Source organism: Lepidochelys kempii, chromosome 6, assembly GCF_965140265.1.
Source record: "Lepidochelys kempii isolate rLepKem1 chromosome 6, rLepKem1.hap2, whole genome shotgun sequence".
In the NCBI taxonomy this organism is placed as follows: Eukaryota; Metazoa; Chordata; order Testudines; family Cheloniidae; genus Lepidochelys; species Lepidochelys kempii.
The window spans coordinates 26,339,567-26,356,114 of record NC_133261.1 but is presented as its reverse complement, the minus strand read 5'-3'; the positions used below and the strand labels follow the sequence as shown (position 1 = coordinate 26,356,114).

The 16,548-nt window shown below is 42.2% G+C and overlaps 2 protein-coding genes across 10 annotated transcripts in view; one reads left to right on the top strand and one right to left on the bottom strand.

Annotated features, from left to right (window-relative positions):
- The window catches only part of BRSK2 (BR serine/threonine kinase 2), a 485,481-nt gene that overhangs the window by 2,053 nt on the left and 466,880 nt on the right, over nucleotides 1-16,548 (bottom strand). The gene's annotated exons all lie outside the window — the stretch shown is intronic.
- Nucleotides 1-16,548, top strand: part of MOB2 (MOB kinase activator 2) — a 166,453-nt gene that overhangs the window by 138,816 nt on the left and 11,089 nt on the right. For all 9 annotated transcript variants that reach the window (XM_073347215.1, XM_073347216.1, XM_073347220.1 and 6 more), the window contains 2 exons: nucleotides 13,238-13,398; nucleotides 14,343-14,436. In XM_073347215.1, coding sequence (XP_073203316.1) covers nucleotides 13,238-13,398; nucleotides 14,343-14,436 — 255 coding nt within the window. The remainder of the gene's footprint in view (nucleotides 1-13,237; nucleotides 13,399-14,342; nucleotides 14,437-16,548) is intronic.

Here is a 16,548-nt window from a genome sequence, read left to right as displayed (position 1 = left end):
ACTTTACCTGCAAGATCTGTCTTTGTTAGGCAAAGCCTTCTGTCTAGTTGCAAGCTGGGTAAATTTCAGCTCACATTTTTGCGAGTGAAGAGGAGTTGGGTCTGTATTTGATATTAATGAGAGTGGTTCTTCTGCATGGGAATTAGATACAGTAACATTAAGTAAGGTCTTGTCTACACTGCCACTTTACTGCCCTGCAACTTTCTCGCTCAGAGGTGTGAAAAAACAACTCCCTGAGCGCTGCAAGTTTCAGCACTGTAAAGTGGCAGTGTAGATGGTGCACCAGCGCTGCGAGCTACTCCCCTTGTGGAAGTGGAGGGTTTTTTTATAGCACTGGGAGAGCTTTCTCCCAGCACTGGTGCTGCGACTACACAAGCCATGTTAAATTGCTGCCACAGCACTGCTTTAACGTTGCTAGTGAAGACGTGCCCTTACCTTCTTGATTTTTAAGGGTCTTTGAGGGGTTAGGCAGGGTACATGTCCTGGGGACGACTTACTGAAATACACTACTTGGTTAGCATCCTGCTTGACAAGACATGGGACCCTGGAGCTTCCCCACATTTGTGTTCTAAACTGATGGGCTTCTGAGAGGTAAAGACAGTGACACTGCTGTGAAGAGCTACCCAGGACAAAACTCTCCACTGTGCTGTGCCTGATTTATGCCACACCACTGTTGCAAAGTGACAGCTTCATAGCAGACTATCATTCTAGTGTAGGGAATCTCCTGTGGGGGGAAGGTCCAAATAGCAGGGCAAATGCGCACACAGCTCATGAATGTAGCTGGCGTAGTCAGGACTTTCCTGAACCTTGTGCCTTTTCTGTTGGGATCAGCAAGGTACACAGGTGCCCCAAGAGGCTTTAAGCCACCTTGTAGTCAGGGTGCCCCTCAAACTGATGGGCTGAGCTCCTATACATAAGGCCAAGAATCCTGAGACTGTTCTTAACCTGTTATACAGAACTAAAAGTCAGCTGAACTATATTTCTTAAGGGAAAAAGATAATATTTTACTTATTAGATACTTTCAAAAAATTATTGGTAGTGAGAAAAACTACAAATCTTGCATTCCTGGCAAGCCACATTCAGCTTCCTTTTGAAAAAAAGGCATTCGTGTGAGGATTTTGGGGTGGTCACGAACTGGTACTATTTTTGATTTTTTGTTATCCCTTTTAATTCTATTTTCGGGACATTAGTTCAGATAAGTTTATTGCGTATAACACTATTCCATCTGTGACCTATTGCATTTACCTTATATACACACACAGGTAATCGCAGCTCTGTGCAGAGAGCTCTTGAGAATGGTTCAAAGATTTGGAAGAGCAGTAGACCTCTTACTTCCCCACTGCCTGAAATCAGAAGGGTTTTTTCTAGTAGGTGATCTTAGTCTTAGTTAAACAGATTGCACTGCAAAATATCCTTCAGGATAAGGAACCTGCTGAGCCTTCATGTTTTTGCCTATTGGTTCAGGCATATGAAGGCTTACTGGCTCACTGAGGAGTTAACTGTAGTGGATAGAGTTAGTGGATAGTCATAGACACTGGAAAAGGAGATTTTAAAATTAGTAAAGCAGAGCTACGTCATTGAGGCCACGTAGAATGCTTTTGTCGGGTTGGACAGTTTCCTACATTTTAAGCTGTTGAAAGTGGCTGCGTCTGTATTTCAGCATTGCCTCCTGGAAATAAATCCACAAAAATGTTCTGTTATTCCAACTGACCTTCCTTTCCTGACCCATGCACACAACTTGCTCCTCCCCGCCCCGCAAAAGAGTTGATGGAAGGGGGACCACGGAAAATGACATGGTGATTGTACAGTCAAAAAGAGTCATCAAAGATAACTGGAAGTTAGATACATCCTCTAGTTTTGGGGGGAGGGGTATTACTGGTGGATAGGTGCTCAGGAAGGAAGAAGGAAACTCTAGTTCAGTATGTTTTACAACAAGAATGCACTCTGCTATGGAAACAGAAAAAGAGAGAAAGGAGGATTTGGGGGTAGATGTTTTAGTTAATTTAAGGATAAAGTAAAAGGAAACCCTAACTACTTGTTTTCTTCCACACTACATATTCCTCTAGCATTAGCTGAACTTTCTGCAAGCTCCGCCTTGCTTTTGTAGTCCTCCTTCCCAGTGGTACACCAATGGAGAAAGCTGAGAATACCAGGCAGGAGAAGGAGTAGTACCAGAAACTGGACACCAGCAAAGACTTGTAATTGAGTCTTGTCTGTCAATAGACAGCTGTTGTGATAGGCAGTTATATGTGGCTTGCCAGGAGCATGTAACCACTATGTGCAAGCAATGTGATAAGCACTTGTCTACTTATTTCCTTTTTTTGTTAAAAGCAGGGGAAAAGAGCAGACAGGACTGGGAAATTCTGCTGTACCAATATATGCAGTGGGTACCAGATGCACCCTGTTCCTCTTGCTTCCTAGGTGAGGCCAGCTGGAGCTTAATTTGGTCTTAAACTCAAAATCTGTCAATAGAATGTTTGTACGCTTTTTTTGAGAAGCAACATTATGAAATAGTGTTATGGCACTTGTCATCCTTAACATGCTTGCCATGCCTTGGCACCGGCTGTTTACAGCATAGCATCCGGAGGCTAAGTAAAGATTGCCTTTTAAGGTAAAGAGCAGCTATGAGAATATGAAAGAAAAAAGTTTCCCTGGCATGCAGGGAACATTCTTCCTTCCTCCTCCTCTTAAATAAACTATTAGTAACTTTTAAAAACAGAACAAAAATGAAAAAGCAAGGCCAGGGATGCTGCCAAAGACATTTTATTCTGCACGGCCCCCTTAGAGCTACACTGTAACGGGATTCTGGAAATGACTCAGGATGGGAGAAGAGAAGAATGAAACTCTGAGGTGGGGTCTGTCACGGGCTAGAAAGGGAGGAAAACATAATAGTTGCTGTGCAAAAAGACTGTCTCCTTCCCTTCCTGATGTCCCATGGAAATAATCTGACCACAACAGTCTACGAACAAGTTGGCTGTGTTGTAATGGAATCTAGGCTTCCTTTGTAACGATACTATATACAGCCCTTCTTTATTGATGCTCTTCCTTTCTTTTCCTTTCCAACACTGAAAATATGCACATTTCCAGACTTCTCTTGATATGTTGGATCTAGCACCAGATGGTGTCTGTCTTGTTGGAGTGGCACTGACTCTAGATCATACAGGCTATGCTACTGCAGAAAAATTTAGCCTTTTAAAATCTACACTTGGCATGCAAAGCCAAATATTACCAACTGTGAGAGGACTAGAGCCCTGATATACAATATAGGACAGCCCAAAGGAAAGGGAGGTTGCAGCTGCCACTTTGGCATCCTGGCAGATGATGAAACCATACATAGTATTATAGTGTATGCTCTTGTCTGCTATCCTGGGGGGGGGGGGGGGAGGACGGGAGAAGCTGTATCTTACATTTTCATTATTGATAGGTAATGGTTTTGTAGGGAGAGGGAAACGTGAGAATAGTCTCAGACTGTTGTCAAAGAAGATCAGAGTTAGTGGGTGTACTTTTTTCAGAGTAACAGCCGTGTTAGTCTGTATTCGCAAAAAGAAAAAGAGTACTTGTGGCACCTTAGAGACTAACCAATTTATTTGAGCATGAGCTTTCGTGAGCTACAGCTCACTTCATCAGGTGCATACCGTGGAAACTGCAGAAGACATTATATACACACAGAGACCATGAAACAATACCTCCTCCCACCCCACTGTCCTGCTGGTAATAGCTTATCTAAAGTGATCATCAAGTTGGGCCATTTCCAGCACAAATCCAGGTTTTCTCACCCTCCTCCCCCCCCCCCCCCCACACACACACAAACTCACTCTCCCGCTGGTAATAGCCCATCCAAAGTGACCACTCTCTTCACAATGTGTATGATAATCAAAGTGGGCCATTTCCTGCACAAATCCAGGTTCTCTCACCCACTCACGCCCCTCCAAAAACCACACACACAAACTCACTCTCCTGCTGGTAATAGGAGGAGAGTGAGTTTGTGTGTGTGTTTCTGGGGGGGGGGGGGAGGGGGGGAGAGAGCCTGGATTTGTGCAGGAAATGGTCCACCTTGATTATCATACACATTGTGAAGAGAGTGGTCACTTTGGATGGGCTATTACCAGCAGGAGAGTGAGTTTGTGTGGGGGGGGGAGGGGGAGAAAACCTGGATTTGTGCTGGAAATGGCCCAACTTGATGATCACTTTAGATAAGCTATTACCAGCAGGACAGTGGGGTGGGAGGAGGTATTGTTTCATGGTCTCTGTGTGTATATAATGTCTTCTGCAGTTTCCACGGTATGCACCTGATGAAGTGAGCTGTAGCTCACGAAAGCTCATGCTCAAATAAATTGGTTAGTCTCTGAGGTGCCACAAGTACTCCTTTTCTTTTTGGGTGTACTTTGTCTCTTCAAATGCAACCCAGCATTGACAGTTGCCTTGCCTACCATAGAAGTAAGTTTTTGTTGTTGTTGTTTTACGTCTTTGATTATGAGGGAGCTGTCTTAAGGTGTGAGAAATCCCACCCCACCCCCCTCCGCCTTGATATTTAACTAAAGTAAGAAGTGTGTTGTTTTTTTAAGTGAGGGGGAAGGGTAGATGAGGACTGTGGTTTGGTGGGAAGAGGAGAGAGGTTCAGGGAAGGGCTGAGAGTGGGAAAGCAGCCACCTCTGTCCTGTAAAAACATCAGTGCTGTTTGCTGCCGTATTGTTCTTGATGGGAGTTCCTTGCCTAGAACTTAAATGGAAGTCATAAATGTTAGGTCATAAACTGTTTCCTTCCTTCTGTGAATAGATTAAAAACTCTGACATTTAGGCAGAATAACCCTAAGTAGAAATTAACTGATAACTGATTTCCAGTAGAGGAGCCTGGGGCTTTCAATTTTTAATTAGTCTCACACTGATTATGCTGATTATGGAGAAAAGGATAATGGTAATGAAGAAATCTATTAATGGTTAATTTACATTTCCCCATAAAGCCTTGGACTTTCTCGTGGATGGCAGAAATCTCTGGTGTTGTCTTCTGGGGAGAGAACACATAGAAACATGAGATTTTTCTTCAAGTTGTTTATACTCACTTTTGCCTTTCACCCACCTCCCATTTGATTTATTACACAGAAGGGAGGTGGAGAGAGAAGCTGAAATTAAAACATCCAACAAAATTGTCTTCTTGAATTGCATCCCTTTTGAGTTCTCTTCCCTGCAAAGCATCAAACATCAAGGAATTCAAGGCCTAGAAGAGATGATTAAAATATTGGCTCACTGCCTGTATAATTCCACATTAGCTCATGTTTTAAGAGGCCAACTTGTGTCTTTGGAGACTACTGAAAAGGTAGCATCTGACAAGAATATTTCACACTATAATTTTATCAGTGGATATTTAAAAAAAAAAATCTAGATGTGTATTTATTCCTTTTTCTTTTTGAAATCTCAAGAATAAAATCCAGACAAACATGTTTTGGCATAGTGTCTTGGCTTATGACGTTAATATGTACAGTAATATGGCAGTAAATGTGTGTAGGTGTAAGGCATTATAGCATTTCTGGGTTGCTGGGTTTGTAAATAACCCACTCAATTGTTCCAGTTTAAACAGCATGTAAATCCACATGTGCATTTCTTTAACAATTTTCAAAACATTCAATAATTTGAAAATGTGCAGAGTTTGGGTATTAGTATTTTGGACTAGTTTATAAGTAACTAAATAGATAACTTCAAATAACTTCTTTGATTTATGTGTTTTCAAAATGAAATTAGTAAATTTTGTATGGGTATCTTTTTGTTTTTAAAAATTGATAAACATTAAGCTTTTGGAAAGATTTTTTTTATTCAATTTGCTCAGTAAAGATTTTTTTTCTATGCTATTTTTATATCCATTATTTTAAGTCTTTGAGTTCACTTAATTTAAAAAAATTGCACATTCAGACCACTAAAGCCAAGCAGTCCCAATGTAAGGGAGGTGCTTTGGCCTGAATCTCCTGGCTTTTGTTAGGATTTATCACTGCACAACGTTAATCTTGGATGATACCTGAGATCATGATTTAGCCATTGTAAAAATTACTAGCTTCAAATCAGTTATTTCATTGGCCTGAACTCCAGATTCATAATCCATTGTCTTCCTTTCTCCTTTTCTTGGGGATTTGGGATGGGTTGTGAGTTTTGAGGCTTGGCTAATGGGGAGAAGGAAACCTGGCATAGGATGCCTATCAGACTTCCTATGTCAATTTCCACTGAAATTGATTCTTGGGTTGGAATTTTGACATTGGATTACATTCCCCCGGAGGCGGGAGGGGAGGGGGAAAATAAGTGGGGCCTTGCATGCAGGTGTCTGCTCCTTTTCACTGCTTTCTATTAGCGTCCCTTTAGACTTTTTCAAGGTTGTGATACGATGCTGTTTATAAAAACACCTCAGATAGGCAAGCCATTGGTGACTGTGCAAAACTAGTTAATTTATGTTGGGAGTGATGAAGCAGATTTTCTTTATTAAGTAAATCCAAATGTTAGCTATATTCTGTGAAGTGTCACAACAGCACCTTAGAAATAGCTACCATGGGTTTGCTGGATAAAACACTGGAACAGTGGAATAGTGTGATGCTCAACTTAGATCAACGTAAACTACTGAATTTGCTAGGGAAGTTATTTAGGCCTGGTTTGTGTCACTTAAACTTGTGAAAACCCCATCAACCTGTTTAAATAACTTCATTTTAACTCAGTAAATTGCCAGTGCAAGTTAAATTGATTTAAACAAGGTTAAACTTCATCTATGTTGTGCGGGAGGGAGGTTATGTTGGTTTCACTGGATCAGTTTTAAAATCTGAGTTAAACTGGCGCAACTTTTGAAAATACACAAGCCAGTTTCCACTTGTGAAATAGGGATAATACTTACTTCATATGGTATTGAGGCTAAACAGTTGTTCAGTGCTTTGACCACGTAAAGCTCCAAAGTGGTATTTAGGCCAATGAAGTTATTTGGCTTCTAGTCAAGGAAGATATGAAAGAGGGGTCGGGGAGAGAGATGGGGTTTCACATCTTGATTAACTGAACAGATATAACAAAGACACCTGGGAAATAGCCACTTCTACTAAATCTCTTTAAGAAAAATAAAATGCAGCTAGTTAAAGGAAGTGATCAGTGACCCAGGTGGCTTGTCACTCCTTGTGGTTGTTCTCTACCTCCTGTTTTTCTAGAGCTATTCCAGGCAGGCTTAGAGCTCAAATGTTTTCTCAGATGAATACAAAGCAGAGAGTATGGAAACCCTGCAAGAAGCACAGCTGTAATGAGCATATTGTCTGGCTCGAGCTAGTTTACTTGACCTTCTTCTTTTACATAGTGACCCCCCTACTGTCTGTGTCCTTTCTTCTCCCCGCCCCCACCCCCCTCAGGCCCCTCTGCGCTCCTTCCCAGTCTGGTGTGATTGTGCCTGTGGCATTTTCTTCAACAGAGCTCTTTTCTCATCTAACCTTTACTGGGAGCAGTATGAAGAATTAGTTTGCAGTCTTGCTTTACCTGTGAATAACCACAGCTGAGCTGTTTCCTCAGAGAGAGCAGAGGAGATGTGAACTGATCTCTCATCATAACAGATGAGGAAGAAAAAATGCTTGGATGCCTCATGAAGGATGTTTTCCACTGGCATTTAAACGCTGATATGGGGCAAATTTTCAGGAAGCCTCCTTAACTGTATCCAACTACCGACCAACCAAACTTTTATACAGAAAGACAAACGCATGTGCATATTCTGCAGGTGCAGCTAGGGCTTGATAAATATTGGTATCAGAAAAGCTTAATTACCGAGTTCTCTCTGCCCTTTCTCTAGAAGGGCATAGATGCAGAATTTGAATCAAGACTTGATTTGTTCTAGGTGTTGACACTGCAGTGCAGCGCTAGGAGTGCTGCTTTTTGATAGGTGTCATCTTTTTTTTTTTTTTTTTAAGGTCACATTTTTAAGGAGACATTGGATCAAGCTCTCTAGTAATTTACCCAGGTAGATGGTGGATTCTGTGATGTTCCTTGAACACACTGGAAATAATTCCAGTGTCCTGGTTATCACCCTCCCTCTTATTTTAAGCAGCTTCTAACATCAAGGGCTCCAGGAGCTTTTGCTGCTCATATTTGTTAGTAGATATCACGATCAGTGTTTTTTTCTTCATCTGAGAGAATGCTCTGGGATATTTGAAAGAGGCTGTATAAGCCATTTTTCACTTATTTGTGGCTTTTTTATATTAAATCAAGAATGTGGATAGGGCTTCTGGACATATGCTTTTTATAACCTATAAAAAGCATGAAAAATATTTCCTCAAGATCCTTTGGAAATGTTTCGTAGTGAGTGTTTTCCTAGAAGCAGCCTCTCAGCTGAAGTAACTGTGTAAACTTGATTGAAGGATTGGGGTAGGAAGGAGGAGGTAATGTTTTAACCTATATTTGTAGGTAACTATATTTGTCAACATTAAATTAATGTATGGGCCTCAGTTTGACCAGTTGTAGTACCAACATTTGTGCTCTTACTCAAGTGTGATCACCTTTAAAAATGTTTCTGTAGTGTTGGGGCATGGTGCAATGAATATAAACATGTAAAATACTTAGTACTGGCTATTATCTTCCACACTAGAACCAGCACTTTGCACCTGGGAATCTGGGGTTAATGAAAACAATTCATTCAGCTTCGGTTGCTAGGCTGGAGCGTTGCTTTGCAATTTCACAAGCGTGATCAGTCCAGCACTTGATGTTCTTAAGAGTCTCTTGAGCCTAATTATTGTGCACTACAATATTTTTTATTATATATCACCTATTACCAATACACACTGAAAACTCACTGGTAGAAACAACTTTTATGGTGGTTCTTCAACACTGCACCGATGCAGCTATGCCCCTGTAGCACATCTACTAAAGACATGCTATGTCGACAGGAGAATGCTCTCCCATTGGCATAATTACTCCCATCTCAACGAGAGGTGGAAACTAGATCGGCGAGAGAATATTACCCACTGACGTAGCATGGTGTAGACCCAGCTTTAAGTCGATGTAACACATGTCACTCGAGGGTGGTTTTTTCACACTCCTGCATGACGTAAGTTGTATCGACTTAAGCGGTAGTGTAGACAAGCCCTTAGTAGCTGCACACGGTAAGCAAAATTTTTCCTACTGTCATCTGAAGTTTGATATTCAAGTGTCTTGGTGATGTGAATAAACCTTCATTTTTTGTGATCATGTATCTATTTAGCAAGTGGGACATTTCCCTCAAATTAATATTTTTGAGAAGGGGACTAAAACATTGGAAAGGGAGCTAGTTCTCCTTCAGGTAGTTCATCTCCAGGGTACTGGAAATCTAAACTGGGCATTTTATAGAGGGATTTGGTGCCCATTGCAATGTCGCAAAGACACAAAATGGTCAAATGGTCAGCAGCATAAAACTGCTATTCCTATGCAGAGGTAAACATTTTTTTAAGATTGAGCATAGCCTTTTGTGTGCAGAAACTATGTTCAGAAACTTGCAGACTCTCAGTGAAAGTAAATTGCTCTGTACTGAAATTGTATTATTTCTGGATGGGGAGAGGCATTGCATGAGGTAGGAACAGCCCACTTACTCACTGAAAAACTGTCTCAAGCACCACACATCTGGCTTTCTCCTGCGGTTCCCCCCAGTAGCCTGTCTGCACGACAGGCCAGCTTTGACCTCTTAATCCCTCTTTCCCACTTCCTCCTGCCCATGGAAGGTTGCTCTTGCCTGATGTGGCGTACATTATTCCTCCATGTCTTAGGCATTTGGAGTAGCACTATCCTGTAGAAGAGACAGGAGTCAGATTCTCTTCTCCCTCAGAGCATTGTTTTACACTCAGTCAATAGCAATTTAGTGAAACTTTTCATACCAGCCTCTCAGGGATAAGGACATTGAATGCACCAGGCTTCTTTTTGCTCCAGTTTGAAACTGGTTTCAGTTTTGAAAACACCACCTATCTGTTCTAAATGCCCTGAACCATCCCAAAACATGATTTTATTTTGCATGTATGGTAATTTCCACTAAGACCCTCTGCAGGTGTAAAGGTGCAGTACAGAACCTGCCTAGGTTGGTTTGAGCAGTGGCGGGGTGATGTAGGTCTCTGCTTGGAATGGAGCAATTCAGTGGCCTTGAGTGCTTTGGGTTAGCTAGGGGTTAAGTACATAGTTTCAACTGGATTTATATTGTTTACTGCCAGGATAAACTGGTTCCAAGTCTGAGTATAACATTCCTACAAAAGAAAGAGGTCGAACAGGCTGCTTCATTTGTTTACAGTCAAGATACTTAGATTAAAACCAAAGACAGAAATCTGAAAAAGACTGTTTCTTCTGATGTTAAAATAGTTTTTCAATTATGAGAACTTCAAGTTCTGTGAAAATTTGAGTAGAACTAGAGACAAAGCATTCAAGTATACACTGCATAAGTCGGTTTATGTCTCTCAAAGCAGCAAGTGCATCTTTCCTGAACCTTTCTCTTGTCTATAGCTCGACATTATACTTTGAGGTTCACTGCAGCTGCAGGGATGAAGGCAAGAGTTACGTTATCAAACCCAGAGTTGTTCTAACTTTGCAGCCCTCCACTGTTATACCTCTGTCCACTGTAAAACATAGGATTTTAACATGAAGAAAATGTATCCAAGTTGACACACAATGTCCCCTGGCTGGGAAGTAGTCTGAAGAATTAGTTTGTAGGCCAGGTTCTCTTTGTTAGACAAACTCAGAAGAGAAACCTTGCAGACTTTTTTAAGCTTAGTTTGAATTCAGTGTTCTGAACAACAGGAAGGCAGGGGCTGAGTGCGGTGAGAAGCAGTATAATAAATCAGCCAGTCTTTGTATAGCTGGTTTTTAGTTTACTTTCCTAGGCCAGTCCTACTAGTTAAAACATGTTTGGGGTTACAAAAGTCCTCTTTCACAGCCATCTCATTAACCCTTTCGTTATTGTAGTTAGACGAAGTGACCTTCCCCTAACTGGGACTTACTGTGACATTTCTGTGTATCTGTGGCTCGTAAATACGTGTAAAATGTACAAATAGACAAGATGAGGCATCCTCTGCAGCCTTGAAGATCTCCCTGATTTTTTTCTCTTCCTTACAACTGTCTTAGATAATATGCAAAGTCTTGAGTGCCTTCCTTCTGGCCAGTAAGTGGGGGTGGGGAGACAACTCTTGAATGTAAAGTCAGAATAGAGCAGGGTTTCTCAAACTTCATTGTCACAACCCCCTCTGACAACAAAAATTACTTCATGACCCATGGAAGGGGGCCCGAAGTCTGAGCCCTGCCACCCTGGTGTGTGTGTGGGGGGGGGGGGGCGCACGCGCACAGAGCTTGAGGGCTTCAGCCCTGGGCAGTGGGGCTCGGACTTCGGCTTCAGCCCCGGGCCCCAGCAAGTCTAACGCCAGCCCTGGCAACCCCATTAAAACGGGGTCGTGACCCACTTTGGGGTCCCGACCCACAGTTTGAGAACAGCTGGCACAGAATAATATGAGGCACTCTTACTTTGGCTTCCTAGTTTCTACCATCCCAGGGAGCAAGAGACCAGAAATCAAATCCAGGTCTCCCACACAACCACATGAGTGTTTAAAGCATTTTTAAAGGGGTACACTTAGAGAGAGTACCTAAGGAGTTAGATTCTGATAGTCATACATCCTTTGGCAGAGGAAGATTCATACTCCTCATTCAGGTTTTACTGAACCTTCAAGTGCCCTTTCTAGGAAGGATTTGTCTGATCCTTTGCAGCCATAATTACAGTTTACATACATCACAGACGGGCACTGTTTAAAGATTCTTTTGAAGTCTATATGCTGTCCTTTTACAGCATGACTTCAAGGCCAGGTTTTCTTGGGACAGAATCCAGGCTAATTTCAATAGCGCAATTTAAAGCAATGATCTCCAAAGGTGAAGTTGTCTTGGTTTTCTAGATTTGAAAAACATTTTGTCCTAAACCAAGAATGCCTGAGGTAAAATAATCTGAGCATCTGGTACCCAAGGTTCATGTTCCAGTGCTAAGTGCACAATGCCTATTGTACTTGTTCAGCACCAGAATAGTCCCTTTTCCTTCCAGTTAGGTTAGTTGTGTAACTGGAGAGACACGAGAGACAGGTAAATAAACAAAAGCTGGACAGCAACATACGTTGCCTTTTTGTTTAAAAACCCATCAGGAGCAGTGAGCATGTGGGGGTCAGCACATTCAGACCATGCATGATTCACTGAAGTCTAGCCATGGGATTGTTGGCTTGGGTTGAGACTTCAGTCTGAGAACCTTCAGGACAGACCATGAGGAAAACAGTGGTAACTGGGACAGGCTTTGTTTCTTCTTTTTGAACCTGGATGAGAAAAAAGGCAAAATGTACCATATATGCAGGTCTACATCACCGCTCCATACAGATTTGAACCCGTGTCTAAAAAGTGAGATGTCTGGTTTTTATCCTAGTTCTTAGTGCATATTTGCCTGCACAGTAAGTGCTCAGTTCAGAACACCTCTTAGTCCCCACTCAGGAAAGGTGCAGAACTGGAGTAGCAAAGAGTGCTGCAGCTCAGGAATGAGCTGCAATATACTGGTAGAGAAGGGTTGGGGAGAGCTTACAAAGCATTTCCTTGTGTCGTTCCCTCGTTCCCTCTGAATCTGTTTATTGCTTGTTCCCAACGTCTGTCCTGTCCATCCCTCCCCATCACAGGTACAAAATACTGCTGCATACAGCAAAGACTGTAGTAATTTTCATTGTAGTAGCTTCTGGAGGCCTCAACCAAGCTCTGTGCCTCCTTGCAAGCTCTTTAGGGCAGTGACAGTCTCTCACTATGCGTTTTCACAGTATCTTGAGCAATCTAAATAGACAGTGCGAAAGATGTATAAATTAAAAGAATATGAAGTTCATGAAGCATCCAAAAGCTTTCATAATTCTATGAAATTTATAAAGTCACTCGGTATGGGGTTTTTAATTATGTGGGTTTTATTATTATACCTTAATAAAATAAATTGGTGGAAAAAAGCAAAACACTTAAAGGTTGCTTGCTTGGAGTTTTGTAATTCTGAGTTCCTTCAGGGTTGCATATCTCTTCTCTGCTAGTGCTGATAGTATGTTCCAGGCAAGGCGTCTAATAGCATAGAATCTTTCTCTATTCGCTAATATTAAAATTAATTAGACTATGCACTACAAAAGAGAACACATGGAGTGTACATAAGTGGGGGAGTTTGGATAAACCAGACCGTATCAGTATGCTCCTTACCAGGAGTAGTGGTAACATTTCTCTCTCTTTCTAATCCTTTGCAGGAAATCCAAGGGAAAACCAAATGGTAAAAAGCCAGTACCAGAAGAGAAGAAACTCTACCTAGAGCCAGAATATACAAAGTTGAGAATTACCGACTTTGAATTCAAGGAGCTAGTGATGTTACCACGAGAAATAGATCTCAATGAGTGGCTAGCCAGCAATAGTAAGTAGTATGAACACAGCTCACTGCCTGATGCCCGTGCCCAAAAGGGGCTTTCATTTACATGTTCTCTTTTTACTGGTTTCAACACTAAAAGCCATTGAATGTTTTTGCATGTTTACTATGCAATGCAGGTCACAATATCTTGAGTGGTAACTAAGCTGTGTTTAGCATAAACCAACTGTGCTCTACAGGGTGGAAATGTTAGTGCATTTCCCCTTCTTCCCCCTCTCATTGTGACATTGGTGAGGACATTAAACTTTTTTGAGGTCTCTCTGAGGACCCTCATTTTCCTTTTGGAGGATCTGTTAAAACTGCTGGTTCAGCAAGTTTGACTGTTGGAGGCACTGGTCTTCCAAAAACATTTTGTAAGACCCTGACTTGCAGGCAAGTCCCAGTAAAGTTCCTTTGTTTGTTTGTTTTTTAAGGTAAACCTAGAAGTCTTTTAGCTGGATTTTCTTTCTCTCTCCATCTCCCCTTCTAGCCATGGTGGAGTTATTTTGAATTTTAAAGTTTACTCAAAGGTAGTACTCACAGAAGTGGCTGACTAAAAATTATATGCTATGTACGTTCCCCACTGCATCTCTATTCTGACCTGCAACACCACCTGCTGCTACTCAGATAGCTCTGCCAGTCCTAACCTTCAGTCACACCCAGTCACGTTTATTTCTTAGCTGTGTGTGCTAATTATGAGAGATTAATTTAAACTGCATGCTGGTTTTGTTAGGTGTGCAAACAGTCATTTGGGTTTAGTCAGACACCACACTCATATTTGTATCTTGAGCAGCTTTTGAGTTCTGATTTTAAGTCAGTACATTGTAACATTAAGATCTCCAAGTTCAGGAGTGTTAGTCCGCTTTACCTGTTCATTTGTGTATTACCTGTCTGTGTTCTGATAAGTAGCTTACATCTCTAAAATTTTTATTTTTCCTGTCTGTCTTTTTCAGCAACGACCTTCTTCCACCATATCAATTTACAGTATAGTACAATCTCAGAATTTTGCACAGGAGAGTCGTGTCAGACCATGGCAGTGTGCAATACGTAAGTGACAGCCTGCATGTGTTCACTGCTTGGACTGCTCCAACAGAGCCTCTAGACTTGGTGGGGTGGGTGTGTGGGATTTGGAGGCGGTTAGACAGGGAAGTAAGGAAGGATCTCCTTATGATCTGTTAAGGACATGACAAGTGCACACCTTTCCTGGAAACAGTGGAGGGAGGGGGAAATCCTGCTGATTCAATAAAGGAGAGATGACCTCTTGGAAAACCAGCTCAGTCAGAAAAGCAGCAAGGTCATAGTGCAGAAGGAAAATACCTTGTTTGGGGTCTTGTAGGGGAGGAGCGGAAAGTAAAACGGTGTAATCTGGGAAAGCTGATGGGAGTCTATAGAAGGCAGGAAGGATAAAAGAAGAATAGTAAAAACCTCAGGGGTCCCTCTCTGTGGTTGGAATGTGAACTGGGCACCAGACCATTTGACAGATAACCTCCGGTCTGATGTGAGCCATTGTCTGCCTCAGCTCTTGGACATAGAGGGCACAAGTGGAAGTTTCTCAAAGGGCAAAGGAAATGTTCTGGTTTTGTGTCTTTTCCCGCTCTAGGAGTGATCAAATCTTTTAAGGCTGGCTATCTGTCAGGTGTGAAAGAGAGCATTGAGAGCATGCTTTAACCTGTTCATGACGCAGAGGAAAATGCAATTGGCTGAAAGTAGCCATTTTAAAATGGGGCTTTACTGCAACCTGCTGCTCTTGACTGAGAGATTGACATGAGGGAATCTGAGAGCTCCAGCAGATGCACTCCTGTAGTTTCCTCCTCCCTCTCTTCCTCTTCCCCCCCCCTCCACCCCATACATACACTGATAATCCCACCCCCTTCTCCGTTATGCTTCTTGAGATCTCTTCAATCTGTAGTGAAGATGGGTTTTCAAGGGGAAAACAAAACAGTCGTTAATGTGTTAGCACACCAGCAGCTATAAAGATTATCCACGGCAAACACAGGCCTCTCTATTAAAATGACTCGTAATGATTGCAACATATTGCTATGTAATGCCAAATAGGTGATTGCTGCCTATACTGTGGCACTTCAGAAGACTCCAGAGTTGTGTATTAACAGCTCACGCTGACCCTGTTTCAGGGAGGGGATTTGAGAGGCGCTCCTGCATTCATGAAGATGGCGTGTATGAAGTTATAAAGGATACTTTTTTCAGATGTGAAAATTAACAGCAGGGTAACTTCCAGTAGCAGGCTCAAAAAGAGGACCTTGCTACTAATGATTACCAAGAGGGAACGTAGCTCCAATTACCCAAGAAATACGAGCTTTCTGAACATTTTGAAAGCAGTCTGGAATGTGGAGTGATAAATCTCCCCCACACAAAAATGAGGATAATTGTCCAAAAGCTAGGAAACCGGTTAATCAGTGGACAGAGAAAGCTTGTCTCCTTGTAAAGGAGATGTTGATTAGCAGGATGAAAGGTACTCCAGTAACTTTGCCGTGTGGTTTTCTAGTGCAAGGATTCTCAGCATGCTATAAAAATTCCATGGCCCACCTGTGCCACAACAACTGTTTTTCTGCATATCCAGTAGATTTGGGTAATGAGCAGGGCAATTGCCTAGAGCCCCACACCACAGGGGGCCCCGTTGAAGCTAAGTCGCTCTGGCCTTGGCTTTCAGCCATGGGCGGCAGGACTCGGGCTTCTGCTTTTTGCCCTGGGCCCCAGCGAGTAACGACTGTTTTGCTCTCTGGTTTATTTTGGTGGACCCCCTGAAACCTGCTCACGGCCCCCCAAACCCCTAGTTGAGGACTGCTGTTCTAGTGTGCTGATTCCTGCTATAGTCCTTCCCATCGCATGTAGGCAGGGCCTAAATCCAATTGACTTTCAGTGGGCGAGGTTTTGTGGCCTGCGATTTGCAGGAGGTCAGACTAGATGATCATGATGGTCCCTTCTGGCCTTAATGTCCCCCACTTTATTTATTTTTTTTATATATAAGCCCTTGAAGTGGCCTGCCTACGGTTAGTGTTTTGACTCCCTTTCACCTAACATTTTCGCTCCAATCTGACTTTTTTGCTTTGTCCACTCTACTGGAATTGCCATCATAAGTCACTAATGACCCTATTAGGACAGACAACTTCTTCATAGTCCCAGTACTGAATTCAGTCAGGT